The 25,012-nt window shown below is 36.8% G+C and overlaps 1 protein-coding gene across 9 annotated transcripts in view; it reads right to left on the bottom strand.

Moving 5' to 3' along the window:
* Positions 1-492: 492 nt before the first annotated feature.
* Positions 493-25,012, bottom strand: part of DGLUCY (D-glutamate cyclase) — a 39,433-nt gene continuing 14,913 nt past the window's right edge. For 2 of the 9 annotated variants that reach the window (XM_042872246.1, XM_042872478.1), the window contains exons 2-14: positions 22,154-22,262; positions 18,562-18,772; positions 17,814-18,012; positions 16,175-16,328; positions 14,915-15,037; positions 13,274-13,471; positions 10,865-11,125; positions 10,303-10,402; positions 7,948-8,096; positions 6,438-6,557; positions 4,617-4,768; positions 2,548-2,577; positions 493-898 (exon numbers count right to left, since the gene is read on the bottom strand). In XM_042872246.1, coding sequence (XP_042728180.1) covers positions 755-898; positions 2,548-2,577; positions 4,617-4,768; positions 6,438-6,557; positions 7,948-8,096; positions 10,303-10,402; positions 10,865-11,125; positions 13,274-13,471; positions 14,915-15,037; positions 16,175-16,328; positions 17,814-18,012; positions 18,562-18,772; positions 22,154-22,262 — 1,950 coding nt within the window. In that variant the 3' untranslated portion in view covers positions 493-754. The other 7 variants (XM_042872390.1, XR_006179236.1, XR_006179230.1 and 4 more) reach the window with 7 other exon arrangements.

Raw genomic sequence — 25,012 nt, 5'->3', positions numbered from 1 at the left:
CATAAATATTTTATCACTATGTATTTAACTCCTTTATGGTATCCTGATGTTAAGAGTAAAACATCTGCAGTATTTCTGTATTATGAAGAAAGGGACAAAATTTACATAAACTTATAGCATAAAGGAGGCCATCGGTACAGCCTTCCCCTTACATAGAAAGTCTGCAAGGTTACCCTTACTCTCATTAAAGCCCTCACCTCATCACATCTCCACCACTGACCCACCAGCATGAGCAGATGGTGTTTGAGGGGCTATAGGAAGAAGTGTACAGAAGGCCTGTATTTAACAATTTTTACTGCGGTAACACTTGCAGGTTTTTGTTTTGTTTTGAACACTCCACTGCAGCTGTTCTCCCCACCATAGGGTATTTTTAAATCCAAGTTGCTACAAGACTTACTTCCTGTTGCAGTTATGAGGTTAGTAAAACAGGAACAGCAATGCAATGGTATTTCATTTTAATGAGAAGATTTCTTTGTAAAAGCCAGATCACCATTTAGTGTGTAATATCTTTTAATATCCATTATAAAATCACATGAAAGAAAGGTAGACTGAATCATCATGATAGCTTCTTCCCATTTCACAGAAATTTTGTAAAGGCAATAATACAAAGTTATGCATTGGCAAGACACCAGAGATGAAAGAGACTTAAGAGATACAGGCTCATCTTTTTCTGATCCTTTTTTACCTTGCAAGAGCCTACAACGTAAAGAAATGACATAGCATCACCTCCTGATTAGAAATCAGTAGGGAGCAGTCAGTGCTGCACCTCCTGCAGCAGTTTTTCAATCATGGTTGAATGGGTGCTGTAGAAGGGTAGCGCATCCACCTCCATTTCCAGGCTGGCAGATACTCCACTGCGGACCTCAAGCTGCACAAGTGCTTTCAGAAGCTTTTCTTCCTTAAAAGAGAAATGAATACGATACAATTAAAATCCCATATCAGGCAAAAACATTGAGGCCTTAATTTTAAACCCAGGGAAGACTCCGACCTCACCCACTGGATTTTTTTGCAGACACCATTTTTCTTCTCTACACTCCTTCAAGGAGCATGATAGTGTCAATTCAGAAATGTGAATCCTTTCCACCTACTCTGAAATTCCTATATTGCACAAATAAGAATGAGAGAAACCTCCACCCAAATTACCTGCTGCAGTTTTCGCAGAGCAGCAAGCTGCAGGGGCATCTTTAAACCAAAAGTACCAAGGAGGAAACAGGTATGTCAGGGAAAAAGCTTACAGGCAGAACCTGAACAGTCTGCGTGATCACTCTCCTTTCCTGCGTATTGGGTGGTGCCAATGTGCATTTTGCATCCTGACCTCCTCTTCTATTGATTTTGAGAGTTCTGGGCCCTTAAGAAAGGGCTGGGGAGAAGAAATACCCCGAAGTTGCTCTTTCCTGGAATTCTTTGAAATAATGTTTAACTTGCTATGTTTAGAACTGTGGCTCTATTTTGTGTTTGTAACAGTTATTTTCTTGCTTAACAGTAATGTAAGCAGATATGAAGCATGTTCCAAACTGAGCTGTTATAAGTACACAGAGGGAACCAAATCCTTGATAGGGACCTACGGGTAAGTTAGCATGAAAAGAAGGGATGAAATCAGCCTTAAAAAAACACTACTTCTATCAGCAGTGTCATTGGCACAGTTGCAAGAGGCCTCACATCTTGCAGTTCTGCCCACTCCCAGAATTTCTGAAAAGCCGCAGCTTCATTAGCAGCAGTAGCGAAGAGATCGATCCCTCCCCTTCTCTCTAGATTATCATTTCTGTACATTTCCCAGAATCTTAAAACTTTGGAACCTCCCCATTGGCAAGTTTTGAACTTCCTGTTGAATTTCAATGAAGGGAATTCAATTGCAATCACAGGGAACACTGGCAAAGAAGCGGGTAATGTGACTGGGTATGCCTTCCTTCCTTGAGGACTATACAGGTTACTTGTGTATACATGTTCAGTTTAGCATGATGTTATAAGATGAAGACCTTTAAGACAGCGGTGCGTAAATTGTCTGTTGTTTCAGTAATCTTTGAGAATTTTGGAGACATTCAAAAATAGTTATTCCTGCTACTCTGCTTTTCATTTGACATGAGACGTGCCCATTAAAACCTTATATATCATCTTAGCATCTCCTGTAAAGATAAAGTATTCCTCTAATTTTAAATTAAAAAAAATCTAAGGAGAATAAGTAGCCTAATCACACCTTAGCTTCCTTCCATCCCACGCCCTATTAACTTACATAATACCTCAATGTAGTCTCATACATATATGCGTATACATATACATGCATATGTATATATCTTATTTCTTGAGAATGTCTATTTTTTCTATGAATGCCTTTTCTGGTTGGTTTTAATTCCATTTGCGTGATACTCTGCTGTGAGGGAAATTGTTACGACCAAACAAAGCCCTATCCTTGTCCTTGGCAGACAGCTGTATAGGTTGAAATACTTCTTATTAGCTATTCCCATACAATAACATTAGGAATGTCTTTTATATCCTGAATAAATATGAATGACCAAAAATGTGTAATGTTAAAATATCTAATGTTCTCACCTTTAAAGGGTTGTTTCTTTCCACAAAGACCTATAAGCCATACAGAAATAATTCAGCTGTTACATCACTCTCATGTCACAAAAGAGACCTCTGAAGTGGATAAGCAAAATTTCATTGTAATTTCAAATTGTTTCTCCTACATATTTACAAGCTCCAGCTCTTTGACCTGTTTACATGGGGGAAATGGTCTTGCTTACTTAACGTTATGAAACTATGCTTGATACAGTACTCTATCAACAAATGTTATTGTTGAACTTGTAAGAAACATACACAACATGCAGTGTGGTCTGTAAAGTGCTGCAGTTTACTCACAGTACTCTGATTAGTAAATGCTTATGTTGGGAGTGAGGAAATCAGAAATAAAAAAAAAGAACTCCAATGAAATCCAAACCCACCAAATTCATAGAAAAGGAACTTGGTAATTTGCATTTACTTCATGGAAAAACTCGCTCGTGAATGAAAAATTTGATAAAGAACACTAAAGCAAATGACACCTTTATATATTGCTCATGATCGTGCAGACAACAACTCTGAAAGAGGTTTTAACATCTTTCTTTACATTCGTCTCAGAAAAGCTCTAAGAATATAAAAAAATATAAAAGAATATAAAAAAATCAAACCAGCCTCATGAACTGACTCAGCTGTGACTCAACCTCCACAGCTGTGGAAGGTAAGTAAAACTACATTGGTCAAGATATTTCCACCTGATAAAGTTCTCAGCAATCAACAAATGCTTCTCTGTATCTCTTAGTAAAATATATGTAAAGGGTAATTTAGAATAATCTTCGTATTCAGTTGAGTGGGAATAGAGAGCACTGCGGTTCTGAGTTCTGCTGCAGTGCAGTCGTGATGTTGCTTTAACATGAAGGACGTGATTTAGCGAAGGGTTCTTAGAGTTAGGGTAGTATGGTTAAGTTGCGGTCGGACTTGATGATCTTTAAAGTCTTTTCCAACCTGAACAATTCCATAAGGCTGCAGAGAAATAACACACATTCTGAGGAAGTCATCTTCATTTAGTTGTTACGGTCTCTGGGTTTCGTGGAAGGAATGCTAGTTTGGAGTAAAAATGAAATATTATAAGAAGGCAGCTTGGCGCTTAGGCAAGTACACGAATATGTACTTTTTATCCTATTAGGGGAATTACTGCAGCATTAAAAGAAACTATCGGGAAGAGAGCAGCTGTAAATGGTCTGATTTTTTTTTTTTTTTTTTTTTTTTTGTACTAATGGAGTAGGTGAACAATAATGTGTTCAGGCTCAGGAAATCTTCTGCACTGTTTACTGTTGCATGATTTATAATTAAAGATACAATCTCCTCTTGTCAGAAAAATTTGTAATTTTCTTTCTTCCCACAAAACTGCTTCCGTTAATTTTATCTCAATAGATTTTGTGCTGAACTTTCAACAGCTCATTATTGGATTATTATCAATATTGCCAGCTGCGCAGCATTGTAAAATAAAAGCAAGAAGGATTTCCTGTATACAATATCCCATTTAATTGCAATATCTGTTACCAGGAAATTTGATCATAGTAGATTTGGGATATGTTAACTTCAGAGGAAAATGAGGAGATGTAAATGGAAAAAACATACCATGAAAAATACTTAGTCTAATGTTAGAGCTGCCTTACGCTTTGTTAAAAGTCAAAGGATAGCAAATACAGCTACGCTGAATGTTGGGATCAGTTTCAGTTTTATATCCTTTAAATGAACAACCAAAACAGCAACAAACTAAAGTACTACCTACTCTAAAAACCTAGTTGGAATTTCAGGCAAAACGTACTGTCATCTTAGTGAAAATACTTCAGCACTGCAGACAGTATCTATGCTGGATATTGCAGAATGGTTCTATGCTTGAAGTTACAACGCAGAAATAAATTCATTTATGAGGCTTTTGGTGCTCATACTGCCTTGAATTCTTTACTGAATATTCTAACCATGATGTGGAAGCAGGTTAGCCAGCAATTGTAGAAAGATGAGAAAAATGAAATGACTGGGCAGGATTTTAGTGGCTGATAGCTGATTCATCTGCTCACAAATGAGTCTTAGCTCCCTGGCCCTGTGGAATTTACCTTTGTAACTGATGGAAGTGCGGACAGCCAGGCTGTTTTCTTTGGTGACTGAGAAAACCCAATGGCTCTCCTCAGATAGCGATCATGTATTTCACAGGTGCTGAGAATATACAGAGCACAAGCAATGGCATAGCCTCCCCAGTTAGAGACGCCTGCGAATCAAAGGAAACACCATGAAACCAAACTGTTAAAAGTAACACTACATCAAACAACAATTATTGTAAGCATACCTAATCCCCAGAAGTCATTAGGCACTTCAAGTGAGTCACACAGCAATGCTGTAACAGAACTGGGATGTGAATCAACTATTGACAGTAATTTGGAAAATATATTTTAGAAACATACAATTAGATAAGATGTTAAAATGTTTTCATCGGTACTTCAGACTGAATTTCTGCAAGTTTTCCCCTAGCTTTCTCTCTGGTTTGTCTTCCAACAAAACAAAAATTCACTTGGGACTGCTTTATAAAACAATTCTGTTTAGTTTATGTGAAATCCATGAACTTTTGAGGAACAGTGTTACAGCTCAGTGTCTTTTGCTTTTAACAATACAGAAGCAGATGATTTTTGATGAAGAGAAACCATGCAGATTTTCACTGAAGTCAGATTTCTTAGTGAAACGCTGCACCACTCTAGAGAGTCCCTTTTTGTCACAGGTAACATCTGATTAAAGAATTCAGCAGTTTTATGACATAAAGAGGTCTGGTGGAACTGATAGTTGTCTGTGTCTTGATATGACTTTTGTTTAAACGTTGTGTGCAAAAAGACATTCATTCAAATCTAGTTAATATCCAGACTGTCTGCATGCTGTGATTAAATCACTCCACACAGCCCTGTTTGACAGCCCCTTTGTTGGGGCTGCATTGGAGAATGTTAGACTTGAAACTTGCTGTAAGAAGTTCTCTCTGACACCTCCACACGAGATGCAGAACAGCCAGATTTTTAACAACTGTGGGGGTTGTTTCAGTGCATGTAGTGATACACTGAAGATGCAGTGCAGGTTTCAGTGCATCCTCCCAAATGTGTGAACATTCCCCTTACTTGCTTTTAGGATCTGGGTGTGACGATTGCTTTCAAGGTAAAAATCACAAGGATTTCCCCAACAGCCATGCATGTTTGACATGTACGTTAAGCAGTAAGAAGTAGGTAAAATTATCACCACAGTCCCGTTTCTCCCCTCTAAAATTGCTGTTCCAGTCTCTGCAGTGTTGGAAACACAGGTGTTTCAATTCACGTGCAAAATGGACCATTCAGTTCATAGACTGTCCTTGCTGAGCATGTCTCTTCACAAAGGAATTTATTTAATACTGGTTCAGACGTTATGTTAGAGGAGAATTTCAATCTATAACGTTCAACTTCTGTTGTACATTAAGATGTGCATAAGTATGGCTGCTGAAACAATTTATCCCCTCGTGTAAGAGCAATACAGCCGATTAAGGCCTGTCACTGTTTTGGTCACACTCACAGAGGTTCATCAGTTATACCAAAAATTCATATATGCAAGTCAAATGTTCAGATATTTTTAAAAAAATTCTCAGGTCACTCTTCCCTGTTATTTCATTTAAGGTGTGATTTCTCCAGAATATTGAGGGCTTGCCCAGTTGTTTCCAATTAAATGCACTTTTGACTGAGCATCCTCAATTTTCAGTCATTTCTACATGTGCAGTTGTTGCTTAACTGCTCAGAAGATGGACACAATACAGAGACTGGTTGTGATCATACAAAGAAAGGGCCGATACAAATCATTTGGAAAGACAGGTGCTTTCTGTTCAGTTCTCTTCACAACATCAGCAACTCTCCCACACTGAACAAATCCCTTACCAGCTACAACAGCAAAGTCAGCTGCAACATCACAAGCTATAACATCTCCATTTTTAATGTGCTTCTTTACAGCATCTTTTACCTTGCCCATTCCTAATTCATTTCCTCCATCTCCAACACCTTTAATAAAAAGAGAAAAAGATCAAATGAATATGAAACCAGCATATAACGCTCCATTTACACAGGAACCAGAATCTTTCCTGGGAGTTTCTGTGAGTGTTCAAAGCTCCATCCGAGATGATTTATCCTTTTTACTGAAAGTGTCTATAAGCAGAAGGTCATGAAATAAGGAGCTGAAGGCATCACTTTACCACATGCTAACATGTAAGTGTGTGTACACAGTGTATGTAGTGCTCGTGCAGGCAAAAGAAATCAAAATTATCAAGCAATTTTTGGTAAGTTACGAAAAAATAGCAATTTTTCTGAAGTGTATATTTAAAGAACAGTGCCTCTGTTTTTGTTGGTCAAGCAGAAAATCTGCATATTTGTCTTCCAGAAATCCTGAGTATCAGTGATTCTATGTAATGTCAGAACCCTACATTTGTCACTCGGAGACCTGGAGATGAGGATAACAGAAATTATCAGCTTAAATACTGCCTTTAGTCTCTTTCTAGCATAAAAAAAAAAAAAAATGAAAAAGAATATAATTAATTAAGTGGATCATTTAAATGGAATATTCTCAAATTTATGCCAGTTAATGTCTGTGAAAAAGAATATCCATTTCCAGAACTGTGAAGAGCTCCAAATATTCACTGCAATGTATGGCATTTGAATTTCAAATGTAACTCATGCATAATACGTGTTGTAGAAAGTACAGTATTTCTAATTTACACTTAAAGTGCTGAAAATCAATAATTTTAGCTACATGAATATCTCACATATCTCTATACTAAACTTCTGTAAGTGAAATTCTAAGTTTTCTCTCAACACCACTGAGGACAACGCACTCCTTTCCAGATGATTATATCACACTCGTGTTCTCGGAGAAAAGGGCCTATTACACCAGATGAGACTATACAATCTCTGCTCAGGAGAGTGTACTGTTAATTGCAATTTAAATGAAGATTGCATCTAGACTGCTGTTTTAACACAGCTATAGCAACCATAAAATGGTTACAATAGTTCAAAATTCAGTAGTCATCTGCTTTCTCTGTTGCCTTTCACCTATATAACACATAACAAAGTCAGTGTCAGAAACTAGATTTAGGGGACTGTAGGTAGGCCCACTCATATGTATATAATGCTCACGTAATGATAATACACACACCTGGGATCACTTATTTATCCTTAAAGAACTCTGAATTCAACTCCTCTATCAGCACCTTTCCAAGGGAACTTGTAATTCTTCCTCTAACACTGCCTCTTTAAATTCAACACAGACAAACAGCCAGAGCCGTTGGGCAGCTGGCTATTCAGCACCTGCCTCCTGCTTCACCTCATTCCCAGTAAGTACAAGTTCCTGTTTCATGCTTCTTTTGCTTCTGAGATTGTAACACAGGCACATACATACCTGTTGTTGTTATTCCTGGAATGGTTTGTGCAGCTAAAAACAGTTCATCTATGGGATCTACAAGATGTTTAATATTAATTTTCCTGGCATTGTAGTAATTGCCATCAGCAGCTATCCCGGCACGCTCTATTGCTATCAGGTGATCAAATCTGGTTAGAGAGAGGAAGAAAGCAGTCAAAGCTATGATTCTCATCTAAAAATTTTTCTGTTCACTGCTTCTCCTGTTGTAGTTAGTTCTAATTCTTGATCGTTTGAGATGTGATGTAAAACTTGTACTGGTACTGTTTTGTTATTTCTTTGTGTAGTTTCCTACAGTTTGTTTTCAGAGCTTAATCTAGTTTATCTACAGATTTAATGCAACTTCCTCAAACTACTTTTGTTGTCAATAAACAGACTTTTGTGGACTCTTCCAAATGAATTTTTCTTTGTGTTAGCCATCTGGGCTTGCACTGTCTCATGTTAAAATGTGCAATGTCTTACAAGGTGAAGATGCCTGTATTTATGTAAAAATGTAGTGTCTGCTTAAAGAATGTTACTTGCAAATTGTTCACTTGTATCTGGTCAGGGAGTTTCTGGTTTGGGTCTTCACATCTTGGGGCTGTGGATTTGAGGTTTCTTTTAAATTTTAAGTCGATGTCAGTTTGTGGCTTGTGAAAGTACACAGATGTACTGCAGATGTCCAACACTTTAAGCAGAAGTTTAGTAGCTAATTCTGCCTCTTAATATTAATAATTAAATTATTTTATTTCCATTTCTGCAGCTTGAACTGTCAAGAGGTGACTGTTTCTGTTGAATTACTTAATTATTTGTGTGTGGGTATCTACTGTGATAGAGGAGACCTTAAACAGCTTAGTTGTCAACTTTTAAGAAATGCTTACTTCAGGGTTCTGGGGAATTTGTGATCCATTGAAGTAGAAGCTGGCTGTAATTAAGTTATGCTTGGAAAAAAATGCTTTTAAAACAGTACATAATAATGGAAGACTGTAGTATGCCAAAATTACAGTGCACACTAACATCGCACCTCTTGTATCTACAAGAAAGATACTGAGGACCTAGAGTGTGTTCAAAGAAGGGCAACAGAGCTGTGGGGGGTCTGGAGCGTAAGTCTTACAAGGAGCTGCTAAGGGAACCAGGATTGTTCAGTCTGGAGAAGAGTGGGCTCAGGGGAAGCCTTACCACTCTCTGCAGATCCCTGAAGGGAGCTCGTGATGAGGTGGGTGTTGGCATCTTCTCCCATGAAACTAGTGATAGGACTAAAGGGAATGGCCTCAAGTTGCAACAGGAGAGGTCCAGCTTGGACATTAGGAACAACTTCTCCAAAAGGGTGTTGAGGTGCTGGAACAGGATGCCCAGGGAGGTGGTGGAGTCGCAGGTGTTCATTTAGCTGTTGTACTAAGGGACACAGTCTAGTGCAGAAATATTGGTGGTAGGTGGACAGTTGAACTAGATGATCTTGGAGGTGTTTTCCTACCTTGGTGAGCCTGTGATTCTATTTAGAGGGAAATGGGATGTGAATAAACTGAATAAATTGATGAACCAAATGCCGGGGTGAAAAATGGTTTTTATTAAGAAGAAAAAACTGAAGGTAACAGGATTAAAATGCTGCAAAAGGAAAGATCAATAAAAAATGAGCAGCATACGCCTATTTAAAGGAAATGTTAGTTGCTTACTGAGTAGTGAAATGTGCATGGAACTACTTAGCAAAATTTCCCAGTGCATTAACATTAATCACACACTTGTATACATCTGAATTTCTGCCCAATGTTGTACACTGAACACTATGTATGCAAGCAGTTCAAACTGATGTTCAGAAGTTGGTGCATACTTCTCTAACTTTGGTGTGGGCTGCCTAAAGGCAGTAGGACAATCACTTTCACAGTATTAAAAATGCTTGGGATTTACTAAATCATATTTGATTCCTCAGTTCTTAGACTTGAACCAAAGCTCTAGAAAGCAGAAATATTCTTTTCCCTGGTCCTTCTCTGATTCCACCTCTCAGCATCCTGATTTTTCCACTAATCTAAAAACTGGGAAAAACATATATAGTATTGAAATGCCTATGTATATTGCTGTGGAATAACAGCTAAAAAGCTTTTCTTTTCTTTTTGCAGAAAAAAAGAGCTATTGATACATGAAGTATTTTTTCCTTTTGTATTCCAGAAGTTCATAATCTCAGAACAACATGGAATTCTGTACATGTGCTCCAGTACAGATGCTCTGATTCAAAGTTTGCTCTACTCGTTCCAGTTCTTAATGGCTTGCAAACATTACACCTTTTTAGATCATGGCTGTTATTTTTATTATCACTCCATGCAGTAGAAGTGTGACCCATTCTCAAAAACCAAATGAACATACCTAGGTCTTCTGGGATTCCCATTCTCACACAAAAATGTTAAAGCTGAATCAGCACTTTCCCTCTGATAACTCAGCAACGGGACAGGTTCCTTCAGGACTCCTGAAGGAAAACAAAATACAATTCAGATGCTTTTTTCTTCTTTTTTCTTTTTTTTTTTAATGTGTGTTTCAATAACTTTTTTTTTAAGGAGAATGGAATATTTAGGACTCAACAGGTTTATGTAGTTTCTGATAAGCTTTCTACATCCTTACTTTAAATTAAAATAATATACATGTTAGGACTGTTACATGGGACCTTGGGATAGAAAGCTACTAGAATAAGAAGAGACATCCAGAATCCTTCCCAAACAGCTCGCCCAGGCTCAGCACCCAGGTGCATAAGCATTAATTTGCTGCCAGCTACCTTTAACTGAACATCATAGCACTGCTGATCTGAGCTCACAGGACGAATGCTTGCTTGTTCTCTGGAAAAAAATAAAATCCTGTAGTAAGTTACAGTGAGATTAACTGAAGTGAACCTTGGCTCAGATTAGCAAGACAGAACTGGAAAAATGTCTCTTACCTATTTGCACAGCCTCTTCAATAATCTTTTTATTCAGATCCATGGCTCTCTGATCTGTTACTATGGCTACATCTTTCTCCAAGGCCTGCAACATGGCCGCAATAGCAAGGGCTCCTGGGGGCCCGTCGTTCTCTTCTGGCGGCTCGTAATTGAAGTGGGTGGGAAACCCGGTGGTTACCAACACGGACCGAGCATGGGACAGGGACAGGCAGGCCTTCAGCAGCTCACCAGGGCGGAGTAAATGAAGGATGCCACGATTGCCTAGGAAAGTATTTTTAGAGGCTCATTGATTTATTTAAGGGAGCAGTACACTTCTAGACATTGCTCTCTTTTTGAAGTTTCTGTCTGGATGAATCCATGTGCTTTCATTACATAATATGAGGAAAAAGGGAAGGAAAAAAAAAAAAGGAAGGAAGAAGAAAAAGAAAAACCTCTGGTCAAGGCAGCAATTGGGCTGATTTCCTCAGGAAACCTAAGAAGGTGTAGGATATGAGTAATGAGGGGAGCAAGCTGTGCTTCCAGGTTAAGAATTTTAGTTAACTGGGTTTTGGAAATCATTATACTAGCATTTCTATGTACTAATGCAAATAATTTTCTTTTCTTTCTTTTCTTTTCTTTTTTTTTTTTCCCCCTAAGAAGAGTTTATTGAATATTGTTTTCCATCTTTTTACCCTCTGCTTCCCTCTGGTCTGTGGTTATAGTCATGCCAGACCACATCTAACTACTGAAACTAGATTAATACTTATCTTCCCATGTTTTACAGAAGGTTCAATGCAGACCTCAGATGAGTAAGCTGGTTCTTTATCTCCGCTTAACTCTATTCCCTCAGGAAAGAGTTAATTCCCAAATCAATTCAACTTAATGAAATCATTAACCACAGCAGTGAAGGTTCAGAGCTGCTGTAAGCTACTGGGAGACTTGCAAAACTCAATCACTACAGTATTATCTAGGTGACTACTAAAAGATCTTGTTACCTGCTATCTAACCTTGACAAATAGGTGCATAGTAGCAGATCTCTCTTCTCTTTTGTCAGGTCTTGAAAAAGCAACACTGCGTCTGTTTAAATCTTATATTTTTTCAGTATTTCTTATTTCATTTCCTGGGATTCAGAAACACAAGTGTGCAATGCAGTCCTTTAGATTTTCTTGCATTCCTGAAAACTATGAATACTATCATGATGTGCTGATATTCATGAGCTGATAATGAGAGGCAAGTCCTCGCTATTGCTTTCTAGTCTCCTCATATCTTAATATTTCTCATGCTTTTTTCCTTCTTTCCTACTGTTGAAACTGTTTCCTCTGTCATTATCTCTTAATTTCTCCTACATAATATAAAGCCAGTGCATAGATAAAATGTAAACACTGGACACAGAAGAAAGTTCTCAACAGAACTCAGATAGAGGAAGGATATATTAGTCTCTGAGAAGCACGGTGTTTCAAGTGAGATAAAGTACCACAGCAGTGTAGGCACTCTTAGCATTTTAACAACAAAATAAGCCAGCTCTGAAGTTAGCTCTCATGTTTCTCTAGAGCGTGGCATTGTGCCATGCTGAACTCCAGAGTGGATAAAAGGAAAGGCTTTGTGAGTAAAAATAAACAGACCCAAATATATGCATGCAGCCAAACCCTGAGCTGGGGAAAGCAGTCTGTTAATTGCTTTCCACTGCTGCCTGTAGAGGATTTCAGAAAACTCATGGTAAACTGAAATCAGAATTTACAGCAGATAGAAGGGTCTAATTGAACAGATGTTTTAGGAATGGCTACGCTATTCTGTTTGGCTTTTAATCCTTTATTCTCCTCTCTTCTTTTATACACTCAAAGCCCTATCTTTCAACATTCTCTTGAGATCAGGTTACTTTGGTCCATCACACAAAGAGCTCAGTGACAAACATTCAGCAGAGCTTGGTGTAGTTTCACTGATCAGAGAGGGACGTTTGAAAAACACATGCAGCTACAAGAATATCCCCGTAAGAAAACATTAGTCATGAAAATATTAAAGAAACATGTTGTTTACTCAACAGTGAATACAAACATAGATGCTATGAGCTTGCTGAGACATCCTGTTCTTTACATATCAATTTCAGATTTATTCAGTAAACATTTCTTATTCCCTGTGGACACTCCAGTCTGCTGTAAACAGAAAAGCTTCTCTGTACTTTGAGAAAATACAGTCATCAAACTTGTGTGTTCCTTTACTGATGAAGTTGAATGGTTCAGGTCCAAGTCTGGTATTAAATATCACCATGAAATTGAAACATCAAGTTATATTAACAAATATATATATATTTTTAAGGTTAAAGTTGTCTTTATGTTCTTACTGTATTCTTTAAATTTGTGGATAGCTGTACAAACAGGGTCATTCATATCTACCTCAGAACTGAACTGTTACAGGAAGAGATTTTGTTTTTACCTGGATCTATTCCAATTAGGCTCTCTAGAGTCTTTATCTTTTTTGCTGCTTCTGCAGACACCATACTATAATGCAAAGGATCTTGTGAAATGCAATGGACTTGTGGGACTTCTCTTGAGGATCTGAGCATAACACTGTCATTCTTCAGGTCAGTAATGAACATGCAGCCAGAAGAATGAGTAAAAACCAATGGAGATCCTAAAACAGATAAAACAAAGAACAACCCCACAAACTTCAATTAAGTGCTTTGTTATTGCAATGTATCAAAATGTCAGAGAGATAAAATCACAAGAAGCTATTTAGCAACACAGAATCCCTACCTGATGATACTTATAAAACAGGTGATATTTTAAGATACACTGCAGCAATAAAAACACTTCGAGGAAAGAAATGTGCGCATATATATATAATATGCGCATATATTTATATAATATATAAAATGTGTGTGTTTGTGTGTGTGTGTATGTATATATATATATGCACATATATAAAATGTTTTCACTTCTGGAAAGCTCATGTGGGTAGTTGAGATCAGGCTTTTCTACACTACCATCTCTGATATCAGCCTGAGGCAATTCAGGAACTGATAACTTCAAGGAAGCCAGTCAGGAATTGGCAAGTCTGAAAACTAGGTTTGACGTGCATGAGCTAAGAACAAGTTAACACTGAAGTTTTCATAGTGTGTTGGTGATGTTGTTTCTGTAAAAATTAATTAATTTTCTAGGTTCTAGGCTGTTGCTGTGTCTCTCTATACCTCTGAATATAATTTTAATAGTGATATGACAAAACTGTGTTAACTTCTACCTGCTGGCAAGTAGTTATTGACTAAGAAAATGGAAATTGCATCTTTGCACAGCATCCTGTCTACCTAGCTAGGGTAGGTATAAACAGGCAAGGAGTTCCTGAAGTTCCTTTTGCTAAAGAACTAGAAGAGGGAATTTGAGAAACACTAAAACCCTGGTGAGCAATAAGCTTATTCAGATCTGACAGTATGTTACCTCCCTAATCTGAACATATTTCATTTATATATTAATTCTGGAAATCTCAATACTTGACCTACATAATACTTGATTTGCTAAAATGGGCATGTTTTTGGATAAATCACATCAGGCATATTTAAACAAGCAAAACATTACTTTGTTGGGATGGTGGAAAAGGAGACGACATGCTTGCTCTGTGCTGGATCTGTTGGGAATATATGGGCAGCAATTTAAAGGAAAGTAGGGAACGTGATCATTGAGGTTTTATATGCCTCACCAAACCACGTGAATAGACAACATATTAATGAAGCTAGCAATGACTTAGACTTTGATAGATCAATAACCTGGAGCAATATAATGCTGTCACTATGGTTTAGTTGAGGTTTCTTGCCCTTTGAACTCATGTCTGCTGTAAATGACTGGGTAAAGCACAGGATAATAACTTTTTACAGAGGGTAAGGTTTTCATTATATAAAGTGTGTCACATAAACTTCACTGAGACAAAAACTGAAACTTAAAAATTCACAAAACAATAACAAAATCTTTTTTCAGGTCAATCTCTCATGCACACACAGACACACACACAGACACACACACACACACACACACACACACACACAACTGAAGGATGATTTTAAGAGTTTCCAAAGACAGTACGTACTGCAGTTGATGACTGCTTCTATTCCTGTTACGCTGCAGGCCCAAAACACAGGGATATCACCAGGGTGAAGGTGAACTGGATCTCCGTAGTCTGGCTTGGAAAGATCTTGTATTCCCAGCAGACCTGTCATTGACCAATATAACCTCATCATAGGTCTCAGACAAGCAGTAATATTACAGAAGGTGAGAGGGGGACCCCAAATCCTACCCGGTGATACTGAGAGAATAAGGGCAATGGCAAATCCCCCTAAAGTGGCATATTTAGTTTGCACTGAGTGCATCTTCTCAGGACCTGAGCTGTCTTGTTCCTCCTTTTTGTTGGTGACATCAGTAAAAATGTGTTCACTTCATTTTTGCAGCAAAACACAGACAAGATGTTCATACTGAGCTCCCAAGATATTGTACATCTTTTCTCTCAACATAGGAATTGCAATGATGGCAAGCAGGAATAAATTAATGCAATGCAAAATGGGCTGTTTCTAGAACACACATCCTAATTCCTTAGCTTCCTGCATTATTTAGCTAAAGAAATGAGAAATCTTTTACTTCTCTGGGTTGGATTAGTACATCTCACTCTTAGCCAGCTTTCACTAACTTGTCTTTTCCTTTAACACCTACTTGCAGTATTCTAGGTCATTCATTTACCTTTTTTTTTTTTTTCTGTTAAAATTAAATACACAGGTGAGACCCTCACCCAATCTCTACTCAGAGCAATGAATTCTCACTAGTCTCTCAGATATAAGCACCGAGACCAAATAAATTACTGCAGTGTACTGTTACCAATGGCATCGCTTTCCATGCCATGCAATGTGATCTGGCTGTGTATGCAGCTCATGAGCCCACTGACTGACAAATTTCTGTCATTCACACACATCCACCCATACTTCTCCCCGTGCCATCAATCTCTTTTCTACCCTGTCTGTGGAATCCCAGGCAACAAGAAAGCATTTAAATATAAATGAAACTGCATACATTTTTGAAACACGCAACTATACTTTTTACCAAAAGCACTCTTGATATATAACTGTCATTATTCAAGAATTCTATGTATTCCACTCAGCCAAGACTACCTTATCTTTTTTCTTTTTTTGTTTTTCTCCTCTAGTTGAGGTTTGTATCCATTAAAATAATTAAAACATTAAAATAGTGGGGTAGGTATTAAAGTCTTAACATTTCCCATGGCTTCCCTTCCACCATTTTTATTCTTATTTTTTTAATTGATAATAAACCCCACATGGAATGAAATATGGAAAGTACTGACCAGGGTTACCAATGTGAATTGGTGCTCCATGATTTTCTTTTTTTAATTCAGATGTTGCTAGCACAGCTGCTTCCAATTTGCTTTCAGGAATTGGTCTCATTGTGACAACTAAGTTGCAGCAAAAAGTAGAAATAGCGTAGCATGGCACAGCTGTCTGGCAGTTAAAAAGAACCAAAAGTATTAGAAGAAATAAGCCAGCTAATAATATTCATTTCAAATCCTTTGGAAAAAGAAAAAAAGTTTCTTCTTTTAAGATTCAGAGCTGAAATCTACCATTCTTAAGCTTCTTCATAGAGACCACTAAGTGCTCCAAACCATGTGTTTTTTGCTTCAGTACATGTAACGTAGAGCATGAGCTCAGTATATTCAGAATATTGCCAGAAAACAATTCTGTACATCCTACATGGAAAGTGAAAAACTAACAAAGCATCATAGTGACAAATCTATTTGGTTTGAACCTCTTCTCTCTACTGGAATTCAGAGAAACTACGTTCAATAACACGTGAGGGTCAGGGCTGCTCACTGGCAGTCCTCTATTGCAGAAGCAGCGTGCCAATTCTTTGCATAAAAAAGTCTTTTGTGCCTCTGGGAAAGATCTATGGAATTCATCATCCTTTTTCACTGGGATGCTGAAACACCTTTTCTATTCAGAAATACAGCAGCCAAGGTTGCTAGATGTAAATATCTGATATACAAAATTGCATTTGAATATAAGTGAAAAATGTAGACAGCTGCATAATAAATGTTTGTTAATTTTCTATAACAATTACACCTGCCACTGAATAAATGCACTCCGTAGTTCTTCACACTATTTTTGTGCTATAAGCAATGACATTCTCCTAATTCTAAAAATGTTAAAGACAGATACGTAGCTGTTTTCTTTTTTCTTTAAGCTTGGTTAAGGGTCTCACATGAAGCACATTTGCTCCTTCAGTTTGACAGGCAGTACAGTAAAAAGACTGCCAAAAGATAACATTCATTTACTAGAGCAGTATGCTAGGTATATGAAAAAGGCATTCAGTTGTATTTGAAAGTGTTCTTAATATTAGTCTACCTACTAGAGTCAGAATTATACTAGGAGCTCTGCTAAGATTAAAATCTGCACTATGCAGTTTCTTACAGTTTTTATGCTATGGGAGGCATTTTTCAGGTCCCAGAGGCCTGGATCCTAGCATGTGTGCAGTATCAAGGCTCTACAGCCATAGGAAAAATCCAAAATGTGACCATTGTACTTGCAGAACAAACTGTTGCTGTGATGGTTCATAACAAATAATATTGCTGCTAACTGGGAGTGGTATAGAGAGTGGGACATGTATTAAAGTTGAGCAACAGAACAGTACATGTTTCCTTCTTAGTTTCAACTGATAGCCTAGGAGTAAATTCAAATGAAATGGCTGCCATTTCATGAAAAAGAATAAAATACCAATTCAGCTTTGCAAGAAGTTAAGAAAAGCACTGATCTGATTGGCATATTTGCTGGGCATATTTTATCTCATATTTTCATACTCTTAACACCAGTATCTGACTGAAGTTACTGTGCAGAATTGAAAAATTTCTGAGTGATCAGTGTAGGCACATAAAATAAATAAGGACAAATAATGAAAAGGTTATAGCAAAGATTATGTCTGTGCATCCTTACCTTATACATGCTTATGCTACATTTTTGATCAACATTTCTTAGAGGAATGCCAGCAGCTTGAAGTACTTTTTCAAAACTAGAGCTGCAGCCTAAATAGAAAGCCACCATGTCCTTCAGTTGTTCAGAATAATCCTTTAGACTTTTTAGAGATCCAGTAAAAGCTCCGTACTCATACTTTCTGTACTGCAGGCAGTCAGTTCTAGTGAAATAAGAAGTTATCACAGCTTTCTCATACTTTTTGAAAATATGTATGACAAAAATTATCAAAAATTATTATCAAAGTATTTTAAGACACTATCAAGCCACAAGATATATTACTTTATCCATTTCACTTCTTTCTGAGAAACAGTGGGGAAAAAATTTAGTATTTGCAACAGGAGACCCTCAGAAATATCATATAGCCAATATGCCTGTGTTAATATCAACAGAGGAGAGGTAAAACATTACAACTTCATTCTTCTCAGACTGCAGAATTGTAAGAAATTTTATAGAAGTTTCCTTTTGCTTTAGAGAAACACTTGCAGTACTGATAATTGTGATAATACATTTCTCAAGAACAAAACCATCAGGCTGATTCTATCCTGTTATATTCATGTGCAGTTTTCACTTAAAGGTGTAATTCCAAGAAAATAAATTCATTTAAAATGTATATAAGCACAAGCGGGTTATTCCCTGAAACACTGATTTTTCCTAATCATCATCAGCACTCACTGCAGAACTTTGAGAAACAGAGTCAGTCTGTATTTACCTGATATCAGAATCACTATTCAGAGAAGGGCACTTCCATTCCCCTGGTTTACTTCTGTGTAGGAGTGGCAGTGCTCCACTGTTTGCATGGCAGAACTTCTCGAAGTCATCAGCAAGGGACTTGTGCAAAATCACGACACTGGCCTGTTTGTAGCCTGGAATTGTGGAATTCTTCAACTTAAAATGTAATGCTGAGTTGCAAATTGTAGCCCCTAAAATAGTAAAGTTCTGGTACAGAGTCCATATGCAGTCTATTTCTTACTGCATGTGTGTCAGACCTTTCGACTTGCCTGGGTTTAGTGAAGAGAAATTGTCTTGGCCAAGTAGAAAATATGTAATAGAGTTATGAATATAAGTAACAAAGCTTACTTTTTGATAAAATGTAAAAAAAAAATAATAAAACAGCAAAAAAACCCCCATAAAACTAGTGGGATATTTGACCTTGCTTTCATGAATGTAATCCTTCAATGTCTTGTTCAGTGAAAGTGGTTGTAATTCTCAGTGAGCTCTCAAGGTGCTCCTCAGAGATTTTTGGTCAAGTATTGCTCCTCCTGTGCTTCGTCCTTAAGATCAGCGGTTCACAAATGTACTTGCTGCCAGAAGGCAATGACATGAATAAGGCATGACTCTAAAGCACGGAGTATTTTTTCTCTATTAAGGCAGGTCATGCTGTGTCTTTTTACTAGACTTTCATCAAATTCTTCTTTGAGTTCAGTGTCTGATTGCAAATCTATACATGTTTGAAAATGTGCAGGTAATGCATTTATTTCAACTGAAAATGGAATCACAGATATATATGTATAAAAAGATGCTTTTTCTGGAAATCTTGAAATCTATTATCAGATTCACTTATTGAAACTGAAAGCAAGGGTGCATATTTTTTTCTTTTCACAGGCCCGTGTTAATCCAACACATCAAAATGCATGAAATTGTTTTCTGTAACTTGAGCTCACCATAATTCAAGTTTGAATTATGGTTTGAAACAGATAAGTCGGTAACAGCACAGATAAGTTGACTTTTTGCCTTGAGAAGATGCATGTTAACTCATTAAGTCCACCAGTAATGATAAATCTTAAGCCATTTTTCATCTTCACTTTCTGGCACAAATTTTCCTTTTGATTCCATAAATGACATCTCACAAATCATGAAATCTTTTTAGCATTTTATTCTGACCTTCTTCCAGAAAAGTGAATTATGGCCTCATAATCTGTATCTGTACATTTAAGGAACTCCTAGAACTGGTGATGATTCAATCCATTGGACTTCATGATATTTACAGCTTTGATGATGATTTGCATGACATTACCCATTTTTAAAGCTTCCACACATAAATTTTACTGATGTACAGTGCAGTGATATTTCATCAAACATGATCTGCCAGTGGCAATTGTATCATGTTCTATTAATTTTTGAACTCCCTCCTTTTAAGCAGCCATCGCTGGGGCACCATCAGTAGCGATGCCAGATATGTTGGCAAGGGTTAAAGAAAATCACTTTAGTGTAATTTTTACTGCTTCATAAAAATCAAGAGATTTAGTTGTGTCTTTCAATGGCACCAAAGAAGCCATTTCTTCAGTGACATTGTATTCATCATCAATACCTCTAATGAAAATGGCAGGTTGAGCCATATGTGTAGCATCAGCATTTTCATCTGTTGTCAAAGCTCAGCATTCAAAATTAGCAGCTTTACCCCCCAAACTTCTTTTGATAGATTTTCCTATTTCTTCAGTTTGCCTGGCTGCAGTCTGGAGAAATCAGACTGCATTTTCTTGAATTCAAGAAAAACCTGTTTGCTAAACAAACTCAGCATCAGTAAATGGTTTTTCTTTTTTTTTTTTTTTTTAGTTTTAACTTTTTAAAAAAAGCTGTGCCAAGCCAGCTGTGGGCTGTGGGTTGGACATGCCTGACTTAGAGTTTGTTTGCTATGGAATTTTACCTTGAGCTGCAGTTAAACAGACAGAATTACAGATCATGAATAATCTGTTGCCTCTCACACTGGATCTTAGGCATTGCTACCATTTCCAATTAAAAAGCACACACACAAATAGAAAAAAAATCAAAATTCACAAAAAGAACAGAACTGCTACACTTTCTTCACTTAGAATCAACTTTGACTTAAGTTGTTGACTACTTCCATGCAGCTGTTTCTAAAGACATTCATATTTTTTGCAATGCATATTGGTGTGTCTTGGGAAGCTATTACTGTGTCAGACAGCAGACAGACAAGAGGCTGTGCAGAAGCCCCCATTCCCCAATTTCCTATGGTAGTCTGTCGTCCAAGAGGCAGTTGAAATCAATGATCTTCTTCAAAACCTGTAGAAAACAGCCAAATACTACTTTTGACCAAAGCTAACCAAGAAACCAAAAGATAAAATGCTGTTCCTGATGGAAAAAATGTAAAAGTAAGGCTTAAACTGAGGCAAGCATGTATTTGCATACTGAATGTGACCACAAACTGCTCCTTTGGGACCTATTCAGCACAAAAATTCCTTTTATTACTAACGAAAGTTACTAAATACAGAAATAGCTTCTTGCTAAATACAGAAAATAATTTTTGTTAAATAAGCATACTAAATATGACCACAGAAGAAAAGACTACACTGAGCTACCCTACAGCCTCATTCCCTACTGCCCATGTGAAATCTACAGGCACTTTCTACTGTGCTGATTATATTCACAGATTCTTAAAATTATGGCCTTAGTCAGTGAATTGAACTTGGAGAGCACTGAATTTGAAATGCTATTCACTTCTGTCAGACTGAGTCTGTAGGCAACTTCCAGGAATACTCTAAAGCCAGGAAGCTTTTTTTACCAACTCTTAGATACCTTTATTCTTCCTCCTGATAACTATCCTTATTTTTTGTATAATGAAAAGATATTTTTCACGTCTCTTATCAGCTGAAGTGTATACTTTCATTATGTATCCATCACTATGAATATATTCCTGAACAGTTCTAGCTAAGCTGGACATGCTGATAATTAAGGCATGAGTTCAACACACTGTTGTCCCAGTTCAGAGAAATTTTGAAAGACTTTTTTGATTTATTTTGTGGATGATAGTGAAGGCAACAAGAAATACTTACTTTAGAAGTATAGTGCAACAAATGAATCAGAAAAATCACTTCTGTGACCATACATCTCTGTGCACTAATTAAAGCAAGGTCTGTGATGAACACATTATGTGGCCTAATAAATGTGATGATAATGTGTGTAAGGAAAGCCAGATTTACCTTTTTTCAGATATTTCCTGCATCCATAAGTTCTCACTGACATAACAGAGAGCTAAAGAGTATACTACAGCTTTGAAAACAAAGTCCAAGTACTTTACATGTGTAGGATGATACATTTTCTCTAATCCAGCTTTGTGATTTAAGAACACAGTGTCAGGGGAATAAAATGTGATTTAAAAAAAAACCAGACAAGTTAAGAATGTAAGTCAACTTGACATTTCATCTCATTTACTTCATTGCTTTTGAGAGTTCTACATTCCTTTGCAAACATCATGAACAGGAAAAGAAAAAAATATATGCAAAGACGTTGCTGTGAGTCCAAAACAGAGTCTCTCTCCATATGGAGCTGTTAGGTCGCCTTACCTTCTGCCATTCCAGAAATATTCCTGTTATGAACTCTGCTGCAATGAATTATTCTTCGCAAATGAGGAAGGAGAGATTTCAAACCTCCAGTCAAAAGCATCTGTTCGGCCTTAACAGAAAGATGTTAGTTACAAATTTAAATACTTGTAAAAAACATTTTAAATTGCTGGAGAACATGATTTAAATTTCCTTCTCATGCCCCAAACAAAGTTTATTATCACTCAGAAATTTTTAGTTATAACCCAACAGGCAAACCAAAGTTAAAAGGTTACTTCATTGACATTTTCTGAATAAAAGCAAACTGAACCTTTCAGTAAATTTGCCAGAGATGTGCACATTAACATTCAGGATAAAAAGCCAAGTTTTGCAAGCCTATAACCTAATAAACATTTCTTTTTTCGTAGTTAAATTTTTGTTTTCTGGACTTTACTCTTCCAAAATTTGCTATGTTCTTAGAATTGCCAAAATATAAATGGATTAACTTACAAGATATATTCTATACTATTACTTATTTGTTGAAAATGCTTTCAGACAATTAGCAATGCAACCTTGTGGTTAAAAAAAAGACTATGTTCAGAAAATGTCATTTTAATGTATTTCACATCTGTTATACTTCTCAAATATTCATTATGTGGAAGCAATCCTATGGCTATTCTCCCACTGGGAAAACAAACATGTAGAAGTTTATGTCGTACTTCATTCAATCTGGAGAAGGAATAGAGATAAGTACCCAAATTACAGTCAGTATCTTACTCTTTTATTGTATATTGGAAATTAAAATTGTGTATTTTTACAGTATTATTAAAGTTGAAATATTCTTCTCTTAACCTAAAGTATCAAGAATTAAAATTGTTTATCATACCACCGTAAAGAAGAAGTAAAATGTATTTTAGAGTAAAATAATAATTTGGCTCCTTATGATTTTAACCTCGGCTGCTTTTCATGATCTAATTCAGAGATAATGTGCTTGTTTACCTAATCATATGCTCACTCTAAGCAAAGAAACTGAACTATCCTCCAAGCAACTGAATTACCATCCTCCAAGTTTTTCTTTAATTCAGGAGGAGCCATTCTTGATGTCAGTCACGAGAAGCAATGATGATGATTCCCTTTTGCTGGGGGACATATTTAGAGGAGGGTTGTTACAATTAGGGTAGTAAGGTTACTTTGTAGTTGGACTTAATGGTTTTTAAGTTTTTTTCTGACTTGAGCAATTCTATGATTCTATGATGATTCTATGATAGAATATGTATTCTTTTTTTTAAAGTTGCCAGTAAATTAATGTGCAATGAAATGTTACAGCCTTCCAGCAAAAGTTAACTTTGCTGTTAAAGATCCACATTTTGTATTTGTAACTATGATTGCAGAAGGTTTCACTCCATAGTGGAATGCATTTGAGCCACTTCGTTATGAAAATGTGTACCTCTGAGTAACTCATACCTTAATTAACTCGAAGAAAGAGCAATTATGTATTTTGACTGAAATTAAACTCATATCATATGCTGTCTGTCCAAAATATTTCCAAAGCTTGCAGAATTCTGAGAGGTTAAGTTGATTTAAGTGAGCTTTGTATCTGGACTTCAAAAATCTTCAATTATTAATTCTGACATATTTATATAACATCGTCAGCCAAAAGAAATAAGCTTGCACATTTTTCTTGAACTCTAACTTACTGTCTCTGACTCATCCCATCTTCTCTGCTTTTAGATATCAATCTATATGCCAATTAACAATGGTCTTCACTGCAAAATTCTGAACAATTCCAAGTGCATATTTTTAAGATAACAGGAATATGAATAGAGAAATGTGGCTGAGTTCTGATCCAGGCCTATAACTGCCTGTAGTATTTTTACTGCAAAGGGAATTTCTAACACCAATCTGGAATTATGCATTCAGACAGATGTATTCAAGGGATCCTTTATTTCTAAGAATCTTTGAAAACATCTTAAGAACTACTAGATTACTTGGATTTGAAAGACAGTCTGAAGTTCAGGAAACTAGTTTGGGACAAAAGCTGTCTTCAGTTCAGTATTTTGCCACAAATTCCCTAGTGTGATGTTGGGAAAGTCTGACCCTCAGTGTACAGAATTTATGTCCAGTGGGATTTTATTAGCAAACATTTAGGCACCTAAATTTTTTAGATTCATAAAAGTGAGTGGATAGCAAGCTATTTGACTATGACTATCAGTAGTGTCAAAATACTGGCTCTAAATACCTTATAGAAACTCTTGATCTTGTAGTTTCAATCTGTGTACACTGCCCCTAGCTGCACAGCAAGATATGTTGTTGATGATATGATATGATATGTTGACTAGTTAGGAAATAAGTAATTTAAACATTGCCTTCGTATAAAAGTAGGATGACTCACCTATTCCAGATGAGATAGAAAACACACCTTACAACCATTTGTGATCACTGTGCTAATTTTATAAAACTATGGGGAAAGTCTCCTATAAGATAAAATTTTGACCTGTAACTTCAGATCACTGTATTTGCTCTATAATGTCAGTAATAGATTATGTCTCTGTTAATTTATTTGTCACTGAACTTGAAGAGACAATAAAAACTCAGATGCTTACAGTAAAAATGTAGCTTTTGCTATCTGACTTCCTCAAGAATGGCTAATTTCTGCACAGTATGTTGCTTCCCTGTGCTAGGGGGCACACTTAAGTTTAGATTCCCCAGCCATCTCCAAGACCACCTGGAAAAGAGCTTGAGGACAAAATGATCGTGGCCTGTTTGGGATGACAAGGGAAAAGTACCAAGATTATTCAGGTCTTACAGCACCTTCTCCACTTTGTCCCATCAGGATATCTAACAAGTGGAGAGACTATCTTCATGGGACTTGTGAGCAGCTCA

Source organism: Lagopus leucura, unplaced genomic scaffold (genome assembly GCF_019238085.1).
Source record: "Lagopus leucura isolate 7727_CA_CO unplaced genomic scaffold, USGS_WTPT01 Super-Scaffold_1, whole genome shotgun sequence".
In the NCBI taxonomy this organism is placed as follows: domain Eukaryota; kingdom Metazoa; phylum Chordata; class Aves; order Galliformes; family Phasianidae; genus Lagopus; species Lagopus leucura.
Note: the sequence above shows the minus strand (reverse complement) of the source record. Positions and strands in the feature narration are given on the sequence as shown.